The sequence below is a fragment of the Eptatretus burgeri genome, chromosome 7, assembly GCF_056783735.1.
Source record: "Eptatretus burgeri isolate ZD-2024b chromosome 7, Ebu_testis_v1, whole genome shotgun sequence".
Classification (NCBI taxonomy): Eukaryota; Metazoa; Chordata; class Myxini; order Myxiniformes; family Myxinidae; genus Eptatretus; species Eptatretus burgeri.
The window spans coordinates 100159388-100174604 of NC_140967.1; the positions used below are offsets into that span (position 1 = coordinate 100159388).

The window sequence follows — 15217 nt, forward strand, 5'->3', positions numbered from 1 at the left end:
GAAAAATTAAGGTTGGATACTTTTTGAAAACAGCTCGTATATATATGTATATATATATATATATATATATATATATATATATATATATATATATATATATATATATGTATATATATATATATATATACATACAATTTGGTGTGTGTGTGATGTTAAAACATTTTCATTGTCGGGACTCGGGGGGGGGGGGGTGTGGTGGGGCAGTTGTCGATGTAAATGTGTACCGTATAGTGCCACCCGGTCGTGGTGGGAGAGGATATCAAGTCAGTTGCAAAGAAGACTTGCAATCTTGCACTGGACGTGGCATAGTGCATGTGTTCTATTTACCCCCACCACTGGGAGGGGGTATTACATTTCTGTGGGGAGTGTGTGTTTCTCGTAATACTAATGTCTGCTTGCGATAACTCACCTTGGCAGCTCTGAGCAGGATCTCGCGTTCCTGCTCGTCTCGCCGTTGTTTTTCCAGCCTCTCAAGCTGCTCAAAGAACTTCAGTTGTCCCCTTACGTCGGTGAACCTCTCCATGCGCTCGTCTTCCTGCCGGGAAGAGCCAGCTCCATTTGTTTGGCGTCCTCATCATCCGAGTGCAAAATGCTTTGCAGCCATCAATATGTCCGCTCCTTCATTTGTATAAGAAAGTAAAACTGCATGCAAATTACTATTCAAAGATATAAAAGGAATCGTGTAGTTAGAGGCCACTTGGGTCATCATTGCTGTGCTTTATCCACAACCCAGTACTCCAACCTACTGCTTAATTATACATCTATACCAATAAATCCCAAGTGGGAAATTTGGGCAGCCACACTGGCTTATTCCATTTCAAAGGATATCCTGGGATCTTTAACACCCACAACTTAAATGCAGACAGGACAGCTGGCTTTTCATCCCCACATGATGTGCTGAAATACGTGCTCCAGGATGTAGCACCTCCTGCAAGCACTGCATCTGAACGATAGTTTTCCATCAAGCAACACACTATCAGGGATCGAACGCAGACTACACAGCTCAATGTCAAAAAAAAACAAACAGAACAACCAAATTATCCTGTATTTCCAAGACACCTCATATTTTTGGGGCCACGTGATGAGCAGGGGAGAGGTTTGAGCCGGTGTGCACTGGGTGGAGGGGATTGCGCATGTACGAATCACAACCGTCAATCTATGTATTCGGACATAATGTGTGGAATAGTATTATCCATCAATTGTTAAAATGGAGATTTCAAGGAAATTGCAATCCTTGTATTTACGAAACTGTCATGGTGGTGTCAAGGCCGAACCCATAAACCAGACCTATCGGTTTATCTATGTTCTACATACAAATTCCATTTTTTTTTTCTTATAATGAGCACAATCAAACATACATGACATGGCCAAATGTGGACACCTGCTCATGAAACATCTCATTCCAAAATCATGGGCATTAATAGAGTTGGTCCCCCCCCTTTATGCTACAACAGCCTCCACTCCTCTAAGCTTTCAATGAGATATTGAAACATTGCTGTGGGGATTTGCTTCCATTCTGCCACACAAGCATTAGTGAGGTCGGCCATTGATGTTGGGCGATGAGGTCTGGCTCACAGGCGGCGTTCCAATTCATCCCAAAGGTATTTGATGAGGTCGAGGTCAGGGCTCTGTGCAGGCCAGTCAAGTTCTGCCACACCGATCTGGACAAACCATTTCTGTAGGGACCTCACTTTGTGCATGGGGGCATTGTCATGCTGAAACAGGAAAGGGCCTTCCCCAAACTGTTTCCACAAAGTTGAAAGCACAGAATCATCTAGAATGTCATTGTATGCTACAGCATTAATATTTCAGGTCAGGTATGGGAACATGCACCGGAAGAGTGCGTCGCTGCGTCCACTTTCTGCCGGTACTCCAGGGGCCTCCGTCTGGCCATCCCCCAGGCAGATGCCTGGCCCATTCCCATCTCATTGAGATGCCGATCAACATGCTGCAATGAGGCACGTGTTTGGCCCATTGGCCTCCTCCACTCACGAGGCTCCTGAGCTGAGAGAATCTGGTGAGCAGAATCAGCGTCAGGAAAACGAGCCATATGTCCATACAATCGCAGCTGATGCTCACGGACTATGCAAGTAACCAATCTCATTTGAGTCTCTCTCAGCAACCGCTCATTGGACACAAAGTCCGACTCGCGATAGCCAAGAATTATCCGAAGAGACCTGGTACCAAAGGAATTAAGTCTCCCTCTCAAATCCCTGGTTAGCCAGCAGTGACGTGAATATGACTGCCAAGGAAAGTGAATCTCTCCGTGACCTCAACATCGTCACCACAAACTGATACTGACACGAGAGCAGCATCCAAGATGTCATTGAAAGCCTGGATCTCAATTTTGACCCAGGAAACCCGTAATCCCAGCGGCTCCGACTCCTCATACAACACCTTGAGGGCCCCCAGAAGGATATCTTGAGTCTCTGCAAAGATGACTGCATCACCTGTGAAATCAAGGTCAGAGATCTTGACATTCCCAAACGGTGCACCGCAACTTGATCTCTCCGACATCCTCCCCAGAATCCAGTCCAGACAAGTGCTGAGAAGTGTGGGAGACAGTACACACCCCTGGAGAACTCCAGCAACAACTGGAAATACGTCGGAGATGGTACCACCACATCTCACAGCACTCTCAGTACCAGAGTACAATTCAGAGATCAGATTGATCAGGTTTGGTGGCAACCCACAAAGACCAATAATCCCACAGAGGGTATCCTGATTCACCGAATCGAATGCTTTACAGAGATCAACATAGGCTGCAAGCAGCCCCTGCAGAAACTCTCATCTGCGCTCGGTGAGGACCCGAAGGGCAAGGATACGGTCAATCGTTCACCTCTTTGGTGTAGAGCCCGACTGCTCTGGGCGCTGGTGCTCACTCAAGCAAATGGTGGCGAACCCGATCAAGAATTATCCGAGGAAAGACCTTGCCCGACACTGAGAGCAGCGTCACCCCTCGGTTGTTGTTGCAGTCCAAGCAATCACCCTTCTCTTTCCAGAGAGGGACAACAAGGCCCCTCTTCCAGCCAGTTGGGATGATGCCTGTGTTCCAGGCAGAGCAGAGAACTGCATGCAATGACATGAGTGCAGTATTTCCACCAACCTTGAGAAGTTCAGCATGGATGCCACAGATCCCTGGAGCTTTACCCCATTTCAACTGGTTCACCGCAGCCTGTTTCTACAAACTAAGGTGGATCACAGTTGATTGGAAGGTCAGCAATAGGGATAGTAACACCCCTGACAATCAAACGCCACAGCTGGTGGATCAGCCTGGTACAACCGCTCAAAGTAACCGGCCCAGTGGGCCTTCACTTCAGACTCGTCTCTCAAGAGCCCACCACCCACTGCTCTAACTGCAGCACCCCTCGGGACGGGATTGGAGGAACACAATGCGTGAATTCCGCTTTAAGCAGGACAAGAATCAGTGGACCACAGGTGATGCTCTACCCCCCTCAGATTCCACATACATCGGCCTCCTTGTCCACCCTAGCGCAAGTACAGTTTTACGCCACAAATCCCTGAACATCTCAGCTCTGCCATTGAGCCTGGCCCTGCGACCCTGGTCAAATGGTATCCAGTGTCCCTTGAGAGACAAAATTCTTCTTCGCCATCCACCTGCAACATCAGGATGGTTGTCTCCACAGCTTTTCAGGATTCCCCAAATACCCAGACCCCCCCAAATCCCCACTCAGCCTGTTCACAAACTCCTCACCTCCCCTCTAATCCTTGAGCTTGCCAACATCCAGCCGAGGCTGGGATGGAACCATTCTCCAGGATTTGAGCTGCAACTTCAGAGTTACTACCACAAGCCTGTAGTCGGTATTGAGGAAATGAGCACTCCGGTAGACCCAGCAGTTCTGGATCATCCTCCAGCAACCATCAACGAGCACATGGTCAATCTCCTTTGCCACACCACGAGCATTGGAATACCAAGTCCAGCAACGAGCCTGTGGGCACTGAAACTATGAACCAGCCACCCTAAGTCCATGACTTCTGGCAAAGTCAAGGAACTTTGTGCTATTGTTATGTGTGTGGAGAACTTTGTGTGTGGAGATTGCATGGCTGTGTGCTTGATTTTATACACCTGTCAGCAATGGGTATGGCTGAAAGAACTGAATCCACTCATTAGAAGGGGTGTCCGCATACTTTTGGCCATGTCGTGCATCTCCCTTTGAAAGCAGCTCAAGTATTTTGCAGACAAGCAATGGCTGGCACACCTTTCCATCTCCCCTCCATCCACCGTTCACAACCACACATCAAAAGTGTCAATTCCTGATTGTTCTGCATGAGAATCACTCTTGGCAGGAGAAGATGGAGGATTCAAGGGTCAAGTCCACATCGACGAGGCGTGTGCCTGGATCAAGTGTGAAAGTTCAAAAATGAACTTTCAATAAAACGGGTGTTCTAAATGTGCACTTCAGTTTGAACCTTCACCTCATGAATACAAGTAATTGCTCGACGCACTCGAAGCACCTCCCTCAACGGTCGCCCAACACACTCGGAACCCCTCTCGCAACGTCCGACGCACTCGGAACCCCTCTCGCAACGTCCGACGCACTCGGAACCCCTCTCGCAACGTCCGACGCACTCGGAACCCCTCTCGCAACGTCCGACGCACTCGGAACCCCTCTCGCAACGTCCTACATGTTCAGACTGTTGATAACCACAATTTTTTTTTTTGCTTTGCCTGTTGTCCTCCTTTTACCCCCGACAGTCGTGGCCAAACATATTGTCACCCTTGCACTTTTTACAAATAAATCACAATTTTCTCCAAAAATAAGTTGACATTAACAAAAATATTTTGTCTCCACAATTCTTTATTTAACTGTTAATACCACAGAATGTTTGTTTTTGATTCAGAACTTAATATATCCTTTGAAATCATAAAATAAAAATAAATGGCATTGAAAAAAATTATTGACACCCTTGACTTAATATTTGGTATCACAGCCTTTGGACAAAATAACTACAGTCAAGCGCTTCCTATTGCCATGAATGAGCTTCCTCCACCTCTCTACTGGTGGTTTGGCCCACTCTTCTTGTGTAAACTGCTCCAGTTCTCCCAGATTTAAAGGGTGCCTTCTCCCAACTGCTGTTTTCAGATCTCCCCACAGGTGTTCAATGGGATTTAGATCTTGACTCATTGCTGGCCACTTCAGAACAGTCCAATGTTTCGTGTTGAACCATTCCTGGGTGCTGTTTGAAGTGTGTTTGGGGTCATTGTCCTGCTGCGAGACCCATGACTTTCAATGGAGACCCAGCTTTCTGATACTGGGTTGAACATTGCTTTCCTTAATACCTTGGAAATCTCCTCATTTCATGATGCCATGCACACATTCAAGGCACCCAGTGCCAGGGGCAGCACAGCAACCCCAAAACATCACTGAACCTCCTCCATGTTTGACTGTTGGGAAGGTGCTATTTTCGTTGAAGGCTTAATTTTGTTTTCTGTAAACATCGAGATGATGTGCTTTACCAAAAAGCTCTAATTTGGTCTCATCTGTCCACAGGACATTCTCCCAGAAGGATTTCGTCTTGTTAATGTGTGTTTTGGAAAACTCAAGTCGGGCTTTCATATATATCTGCAGTGGGGTCTTCCTGGGTCTCCAACCATAGAACTCCCTTTCATTGAGTTGGTGACGGATGGTGCGAGTTGAAACTGTCGTACCTTGTGTATGAAGGTCAGCTTGAATCTGTTTCGCAGTTGATCGAGGTGCTTTCTCCACCATTCAAACAATCCTTCGCTGCAATCTTCGATCAATTTTTCTCTTGTGGTCACTTCCAGGGAGGTTGGCTGGAGTTCCATGGGTCTTAAACTTCCTGACAACATTGCGTACGGTGGACACAGGGACATCAAGGTCTCTGGAGATGGATTTGTAGCCTTGAGATTGTCCATGCTTGGCTACAATCTTGTGTCTGAACTCCAGACAATGTATTTTTTTATTTTCTCCATGCTCATTGCAGTACACACAGTGACACAAAACAGCATAATGACTCCTTTTCTCTGTTCAAACTGGTTGAATGAGTGATTTCTATATTGCAGACACCTGAAACTCACCACGGGTGAGTTCAATTCCAAAGTAAAGGAGATTAATTGAAATTGATTAGGAAATTGATAGTTCTTGTCCCCGGCAGGATCTGCCAAGCTCTCCCGGAGGTCCGAATCGCGCCGCACCCAAATTCACCCTGTCTCCAGAGGGGGGGGACGCCTCCGCCATCCCTCACTAGACGGTTTTGACACGCAGAATCGCTCGTCGCCCTGTCATTGGCCAAAACGAGCGGCAAGTCCGTCGATTGGCCCGGGGGCGTGGTGACGTCACGCAGACCCCTTTCTCCCTGTCACGGGATCTGATTGGCTGAGCGGCGATCACCCCACCTGTAGCACGCTGATTGGTCGAGGGCCGCCGCGAGGCTCCTCCTTGAACTCCGCCCACCAAACAGCCAGAGGAACATTATTCTGTGTGGGCTCTGCCCACCAAACAGCCAGAGGAACATTATCCTGCGTGGGCTCCGCCCACATACGTGCTGAAACGCACGTAGGCAATGGCGTCGGTGTGAGGAAGCGAGGTGAAGGCGTGTTGTTGTAGTTGATGGTGGTGTAAAAAGAAAAGAAAACCCTATCAAAACAACGCACAGCGCATGTACATTTATTCAACCATTAAATGAGGGATGGGGACCCAAACTAAAAACGCATACTTACCGATATAACTGTTCTATAGGACCTGTATGTTGCGAATCTGGAAGCCTTGAGCACTCAAGAGTATTTCTTTGGTTTGCAGTGGAACAATACAAAACAAAAAAAAACTGAAAAAAATTACTAAATCTTAGCTTATTCCACCAGACATCCTAACATGGCCCGGACAATATTATTGGCACCTTTTAGAAGTTGTTAAAAATAATTCAATTTCAAGCAGGAGATTAATTGAAAGTTTCATACGGGAAACCGCGCAGTCTCGGTGCGCGGGTGACGTCATCGGCGGGGATCTCGTGGCACGAATGCCGGGGAAACAGCGCACGTCCCGTGTGGGGAATTCCCCGAAAGCGAGCGCTCGGTGCGATTGGCAGGGTGACGTCATGGCTGCATGGATCGGCCATCGGTGGGGACGTTGGTATCACCCAAAGGGACGAACGGGTAAGCCGTAAACCGCCACCGTGGCGGTGCAGAAAAAAAATCCTCGCTCCAAGTACACAGCCCTGATTTGGGCAGAGGAGCACTAGTTAGTGGGATGGGTTAGCGCTAGTTAGACCGGCTTCATGGAGGCATGAGCAATTCCTCCATGGAGCCCGTGGAATGGGTTAGTTAGAGGGATTTAGGTTAGATTTAGAATGGATGTTGAGATTTCCTTGGAAAATGGACAGACATGGAATGTGTAGTGGGGACGTAGCTTAGCTACGTAGATTAAATGGAACGTGCATTAGTTTAAGGGACGACGAGGGAGCACGAGTTAGTTAGGGGAATTTAGCCAGCAAAGTGTGAGTGTTGGAATGAATTGGAAGAGTGAAAAATCTACAATGAGTGAATATGGGTCAGCGGGCCCAAGTGTGTGAATGGAGTGAATGTGGAATGCATGGTGCGAATGAATGAGTGGGGGAAGGAGTGATTCCCACGCAAGTGATGCCAAAGTGACGCGCCAGTCTAGTAAGTAATAGTAACGGTCAGTTTAATGTTAGTTAGGGGGTTAGTCAAATTTACCAAAAGGAGGTCGTTTTGTTGTTGGTGTTGAGTGAAGGCATGATACCCATTTGGAGGGGTGCAGGAGTAAAATTGACCAGCTGGGAGCGTGGCTTGGGAAGGCAAGTACCGAGTTGTGGGCACCCCGGTCACCAGACTTGTCGGCCAGAGTCAGCCAAGGGTCCAAGGGACCAGGATAATGTACTGGGCACGGGCGACCTGCGGAATGGGACCCGGAGCACCAAAGATGCTACGTGGGCACTGGGCATGGAAGGGGGGGGGGCAATGCCAGGAAGGGCAACCCCCCGCGTTCATAGGGAGCAGGTAGGCTCGGAGGCAGCCTCAGGGCCTGGGGGTGCCATGGTTCGAGTTTGGCAGAGAGGGAATCCCTGCCAAGTGAGCCATGCTGCCCAGCCATGAAATTGTGCAAGGGCATGAATGAAAATTCGAGGGCTAGGCCCAAATTTATAAGGGACACCAACACAGGCGATGGGAATCATGCTTTCTAGAACCTATAGTTTAAAGAGACAGGTGTTTTGAAAAGCCCCAGGGTAGTTTAAAGTGAATAAAAAGTAGGATAGTTAGGAAATGTACCCATTCGCACCATCCATCGCTTCGCTCTCTGTAGGCCGCTGGATCCACCTTGGTAGATTGCTGAAATCTGAAGGAGGCCTTTCTGAGGCTTTGTTGGGCCTCGAGACAGGACGCTAGCCTCTCCCTTATTCCCCTCCAGAAAGGATTTTAGCGGTTGGGAGTAGGCTTGGTGGACAGGATAGGTTAGCCGGACAAGGACAATAGGAGGGTTAAGCCGCTGTCACACCTTGACGTTTTAGCCAGCATATGGCAACATATCAAAATGTATGTAAAACGCTGGCGTACGCTGAACTATTGATGTTTTTTTTTAATTTTTGGGCGTATAATAACGAGTTGGACGTATGCATAATGTATTAGTAACGTACACAGAATGTTTTAATCACATATAGAAAACTTATACCAATGAATGCTGAGCGTATTGTCGGCGTTCACAACCTATGCCTAACGATAGTGTAACTTATGCATAGCGCGGCAGTGTATCGCCGACGATCATGTGGCGTAGGCTATTAATAGGCTGCGGCTCGACGATTCAAATCATAACCGCACTAGACATCGAAGTGTGAAGCCGCTGTCACACCTTGACGTTTTAGCCAGCGTATGCCGACATATGAAAAATTTGCCCAACCAAGTTGGCACACGTCGAATACGTCATGGGTAAGTTTTGTATACGTTAAGAGCACGCTGGCATAAGTCATAGTACGCTGGCATACGTCATTGTATACCGAGTACGTCGAGAAATTTTTTAGCATGTTGAAAATTTCTCGACGTATGACACATTCCGCATACGCTGGCATAAGTTGTAGGCACGCTACGCGATCGTTGACACACGTCGACATACGTTACTTGTACGTTACTTTTAAGTCGAAACATGTCAAGGTAATGGTTAGCATCAGTGTTCCAGACTCCCTGGTTTTTTTTTTTTTTCTTCGGTATGAGCGTTCCGTACGAGCGCCGTCGAGGGTGTGAATACTCGGTAAACTCGGCACGTGGAGCTCTAGGTATTTTAAAGATGGGCAAATAATCCTGTACCACGTGGTGAAATTATTGACGATTCACGGTCCGGTAAGGGACCCGTACTTGTCGAAGTTTTCCGAAAGGTACGATATAAATTCCGGGTGTTCGGTGGAGTTGACTCTGCAGCTCCATCTTGCGGTCGTGCTCGCAGCCGATACCCGGCCCGCAACAATACATTTGTGGACACCAAAATCTTTTTTGTAATTTAAACAATTTTCTGGAACAAATGGTGCATTATTTGAAAAAAAAAGTGCAAGGGTGCCAATATTTTTAGCCACGACAGTCGTTGTCATGCAATCCGTTAAATCCCAGATTAGCATTTGTGCCAAATTTGTATCCACTTGGGCATCATTGATCCAACTAGCCGGAACTTCCGCCCTCCGGGCAGGAGTACCCTTCTCGGCCTGCCTTGTGTAGGCAATGTTCTGCGGCAGTCTTGGAAATGCACTTTTATAATTTGTCACTTTTGAAAGAAATTTTCATAATGATAACCTTTCATGACAGAGGATGATTTGTAATACCGGCTACCACTAAAGGTGGTGCTGTTTCCGCCACGTGACAATTTTGGAGTTTCAGTGACATCCACGTTTACTTCGTTTTAGTAAGATTTGTACTCGGACCTTTTAGACACGACTTCTCAACCTCATCCCTGCATCTTGAGCATGATAAATCTGCAACTAACACTCTCCCTGATGAAGCCACACTCGGCCTTCCGTCAGAATGGGAGAACAAATGCTCTTCGCCATCTTTGGGGAATTGGTGTCACATCATGTTGCTGCATCTTGCTGAAGCCAACAACACGCTTTGGTGCATTCAGCAATGTTTTCGAACCAGTTACTGCGTATCCAGCACGCACTCAGCTTTATGAAGAATTTCAATTATATCAAGCTACGCTTCATAAGTTTGAGAGAACATTTGTAACTATGTCGTTTTACGGATCCCTTTGGTCGTAGCTCACAAAAATACAAGTAAAATAAGTGCAGGAAAAGGCAGTTGTGCCTGTTCATTCCAGGCAGTAGCTCTAACTCAACCATCCCAACACAACGGTGTTACCAACAAAGGAGGCAAAATACGGTAAATGGAATGTAACAGTGAAAATGCACGAAGAAAGCCTGGCTGGCCAGTTGAACCTCACCCGAAAGCTCTCTGTGCGATGTTGTGCGATAAGGCCGAGCCGCTCCACGACCCCTCGAAGGCGCTCCTCGGCTGCGTGAGATACCAGACTCACCACCTCCGCTGGGATCTCCGTCACCCCAAACCGCCGTCCTGCAGATGGCAAATGTGAAAGGTAGTTTTTTTTTTTAATTGTTTTAACCAACATTGACAGTACTGAAGCTTGTGTGTACCACCTGACATCTCCATCCCTCCCCTTTCATGAACCTTGACCTGTATTTTAAATAAATTTAAGTTGAAGTACAATATCTTTCACCATTGGCAAATATTCATTTTGTTTAAGGGCTTTCCTCTGCCACTGCCAGTTGTACGTTTATATCGGGTATGACATCACCGACGACATGACACCTCGGGTTATGCAAATGAGGCATATGCTCAAAATACCCATCAGGTGAACAGGCCAAGCCATATTTATATAGGCTGTCCATCCTAGGCCGACGGTATAGGTACACCTGTACAAAGCAGTTCATGTACATGTCTCCACCTTTGAAGACAACTATTTTTGTCGACATATTAACCAAAAAACCAAACATATTACTGTCTCCTCTCCAGCCTCGTCCCCCCCACCCCCCGCTCTCTCTACGATTTGTCCCCACCACATTTCCACAGGGCGCTTAAGGTCCGCCAACAACCCCCTTCTGATAAAACTACCAAAATCACGAATCACTGCTCACCTTCACTCTTTCATTCCTCCTTTTTCCCGCCGTTGGAATAAACTCCCTCACTCTATTCAATCCCATTCTTCCCTCCAGGCCTTCAAAACAGCTGTTCACCACCACCTCTTATCGTCCCCCATCCAAATCCTCGATCTTTTTTACCCCCGATAATCCACCACCAACCCACCTCCTTCAAATTCCTTGCTTTCCTTCCAGAAAGTCCCTGTGGTGTCCATCATGTATGCCCCATGTTCCCCACCCCATCCCTCTCCCTTCCACAGATCTAATGTCTTTGTTCCCCACTGTTTTGTCCTTCCCACTCCCACCCGTCTTGTCTCATGCCGCCCTTGCTGTGTGTGCGTTGTGTGTTCGCTCTCACACAAGCCTCGACAAGGTATACAAAAAATAAAAATCCCGTTTTATCGTCGTGTAACCATAATTCAATGAAATACTACAAAGTAGCATGTTGTATCATTTCCCATGATTATTGTAATATCAGGTTGAATATTAATTATCCCGTTCCCCGGGGAAAGGGGATATGTTCTATTAGGAAGCAGCTTCCATACAGCTCGCCAAGTGGCTTGCTCGATTCGAAGTACTCCAAGGGATCACACTCAGGGCTTTGCAATCCATCCAGGGTGTGAGTTTTTTTTTGTTTTTTTTTGAACCATCAAATGTTCAGCAAAGCCTTATGATGAGAATATGGTTTATTATGAGAGGTGAAGGCCTCATGAGAATATAGTAATTAATAAATTTAACAAATCTTTTATTTGTTTGTTTGTTAACCTCCGCCATCGAAGATCGGAGGTTCCTGTTTTCACCCCTTTCTGTTTGTTTGTTTGTTTGTTTGTTTGTTTGTTTGTTTGTTTGTTAACCTCCGCCATCGAAGATCGGAGGTTCCTGTTTTCACCCCTTTCTGTTTGTTTGTTTGTGAACAGTATTACGGAAAAACTCCTCGACGGATTTCGACGAAACTTGGTGGGGGGGTAGGTATGGTCCAAGGATCATGCCATTAGATTTTGGACTTGGTCCCCCCCCAAAAAAAAACAATTGTTAGAGAAATTTTTTTTTTGCATTTCTACATGTTTAAGTGATTTCCAACCCCCCCCCCCAAAAAAAAATTAGAGAAAAAAAATTTTTGCAACTTTTTTCAACAAAATTTCGATTTCTTTTTTTTGCATTTCTACATGTTTTAAGTGATTTCCAACCCCCTCCCCCCAAAAAAAATTGTTAGAGAATTTTTTTTTGCATTTCTACATGTTTTAAGTGATTTCCACCCCCCCCAAAAAAAAAATTGTAAGAGAAAAATATATATTTTTTTGCATTTCTACATGTTTTAAGTGATTTCCAACCCTCCCCCCCCCCCCCAAAAAAAATGTTGGAGAAAAGAACTATAACTGTCAGCACTGTTGACATCATATTTAATGAATAAGATATAAGGTTCACTTGAGTGACCCAGCAGTATTGGCGGCTGAGGTTTTGCACTCTCCCGAGTGCTCCCCCTCTAGTTTTAGTTGTTTTCATCAAGTTTAGTTTGAGTACAAAGCAGACACAGAGGATTGGCATGAAGTTTGGTTTGAGTACTGTCGTGTCCATCTTACATTGGCAAACAAAATGAAATGTGCTGGAACAATGAGTTTAGCAGAAGATTGCCCCCGCCCCCCACCCCCAATGAGAAAGTCCACAACTGTGACCAAATGAAAATGAACACTTGACGACAACTAATGAACCTAAAGGTATGCCGATTACTGCACAGGCCTTAAATATAATCGGTCCCGTGGGGAGCGGGTGTTTCTAGTACTGTTGAATTATCATCAATTTACAATCACTTTTGTTAAAAATGTCATTATAGTATCATACAGACATATCACTCGGAACCGGGCGTAGTGGCGTGCGCCTGTAATCCGGCTACTCGGAGGCTTGGGTTGGAGGATCGCTTGAGGACAGGAGCTCTGCACTGGGCCACGCTATGAGAGGGTGTAGGGCAGCCCGGAATCATGGCGAAACCCAATCCATATCCCTGTGTCGTAAGAGGTGACCAGGGTTGCGTCAGGAAGGGCATCCGGCGTAAAACCTGTGCCAAATCAGTATGCGGATCATAACGGATGATCCGCTGTGGCGACCACTAACGGGAGCAGCCGAAAGACGAACAACAACACAACAGACATATCACTTAGGTGTGGTGTGTGGGTGTGCGCCGTGTGGGTTTGACGTGTATGCACCGCTGGACAGGAGTTGAAATTTGGTGGGTTGTACTCGGAGCGTGCCTGGGAGCATTTCAGGTGTTAAAAATCAGTTGTGCGGATTCGGGAGCGGTCGACACGCAAATTATTTGTGTGAACGTGTATGTATTGTGTGGCACCGCTCCCGGTGGGAGAGGGGATGACGATTCCGGGCGGTTTATGATATTACTCATGTAAAAGCCCGTCAAAAATTGATTGGTTGGAATTATTTTATTATTCGAAATATTCAAGGAGACGGGAAGAAGTGATGTTTCGTAACAAGAAGCATAATTTTAAAACACTACAATGGACAAATGTGATCATGCTTCCTTTGTCTTCTGGGACGTTTCATTTCGACGGCACAGCCTTGTGAGTGCGCCAAAGTCTGAATCCTCAGCCGAGCGTCAAGAGTGCTAATATCTTCTTTATTACACATCCTCCAGACCTAAATGAACACTTGTTTTACTCTGTGTGCATTGTACATCACGTGCATCGAATTTCACCTCCCTGCACCTTGTATTTATTTATTTATTTGTTTTAAGTTTTTGTACACCGCCCATGAGGCCCGGTTGCAAGTCACCACCTACATTTCCAATAGAAGAGATGTAATTATTATGAAAAATATTTTTCGAGTTTTTTTTTTAACCCCTCCCCCCCCCTTTAAAATACACCGTAGTGAACGCAGTCGTGCTCAAAGATTGGCCTTTAAAATGACCCGACTTAAATCGTCCTTATGAAGGGGGACAGACGAATACACAAAAAGCACTGTGTTTTATATAGATAGATAACAGTATCCCTGTATGAAAACCTTGTATGAGAGAATCAAAAACGACTTGGATAAGTTAAATACACACTCTATTTTATCCACTCCTAACTCACTGGCAAAGTAATTTGTAATGTGGCTGTACTCAGCGTGTGTATATATAGGAATGTTCTCAGCTGGGATGGTCACCTCCAACTTAATAAACAAACAAACCCTCCCACTGAACTGAAAAGCCTGGTGTTGGCTTAGTGGTTAGGGTGGCGGCTTGGGATCCTCGGGTCCTGAGTTCAAGCCCCGTTGGCCGCTGAATTAATATACACCAGGAGGTTGACTCAGCCTGTCATCCTTCCGAGGTCGGCAAAATGAGCACCAGTGTACTGGTAAGGGGGACACTGCATCAGCGGCATAGCCGCGTCCCAACCAATGATGCAACCAGCAGCCACAGGCTGCACTCGATAGAGGGACTGAACTGAAAATACTCCATCTTGCGGTCGTTCCCCACCCCTGAACCCAGCACTACAACAATAGAACTAACTTTATCATGTACAGTATGCCCAAATCATTGGCAGAATGAGTGGCCGAGAGATGTACATGTCTGCTGCAGGCATGGGGTGATTAATCAATGTGTGCGTCGTCCCTCGAATGGACGTTAAACTGGACATCCCGTCACACGACTCTTTGCTGTCTAGCCTGAGTTCGAATCCCGACCCAGCTATAAACTGTCCGCCCAGTGTTTCACACGCAGGGTGATTAATAAATGTGTGTGCCATCACTCGGATGGACGTTGAACTGGATGTTCTGTCGCACACTCATCTCTTAGCTGTTTAGCCATCACCGGCACCAGCCGGTTCGTGAAAGACTTGGGTCAAACTTCCCTTGGCCGACCCAATGAGAAGATGGGATTAATGGTGGCCGTTAACATAAACACAGACGTCTTTCCACAACCCTCCTACAACAATTGGAGCAGTTTATTGCCGCACAAAATGGTATTTTAACATTTATTTGGCTTTTTCAACTGGGATGCGTTCAAAACGAGCCGGATCTGCGACGAGGGGCAGCCAAGTAGAGCTAACCAAGATGGCGCCGGTCACGTGACCTCGAGCTCACGGCAGCTACACTT

The 15217-nt window shown here is 46.5% G+C and overlaps 1 protein-coding gene across 9 annotated transcripts in view; it reads right to left on the reverse strand.

The window, feature by feature from the left end:
• Positions 1-222: 222 nt before the first annotated feature.
• Positions 223-15217, reverse strand: part of LOC147023906 (transcription initiation factor TFIID subunit 4-like) — a 63494-nt gene continuing 48499 nt past the window's right edge. For 2 of the 9 annotated variants that reach the window (XM_085889894.1, XM_085889890.1), the window contains 2 exons: positions 10419-10549; positions 398-618 (listed from right to left, as the gene is read on the reverse strand). In XM_085889894.1, the coding sequence (XP_085746020.1) occupies positions 575-618; positions 10419-10549 (175 nt within the window). In that variant the 3' untranslated portion in view covers positions 398-574. The other 7 variants (XM_085889886.1, XM_085889885.1, XM_085889893.1 and 4 more) reach the window with 7 other exon arrangements.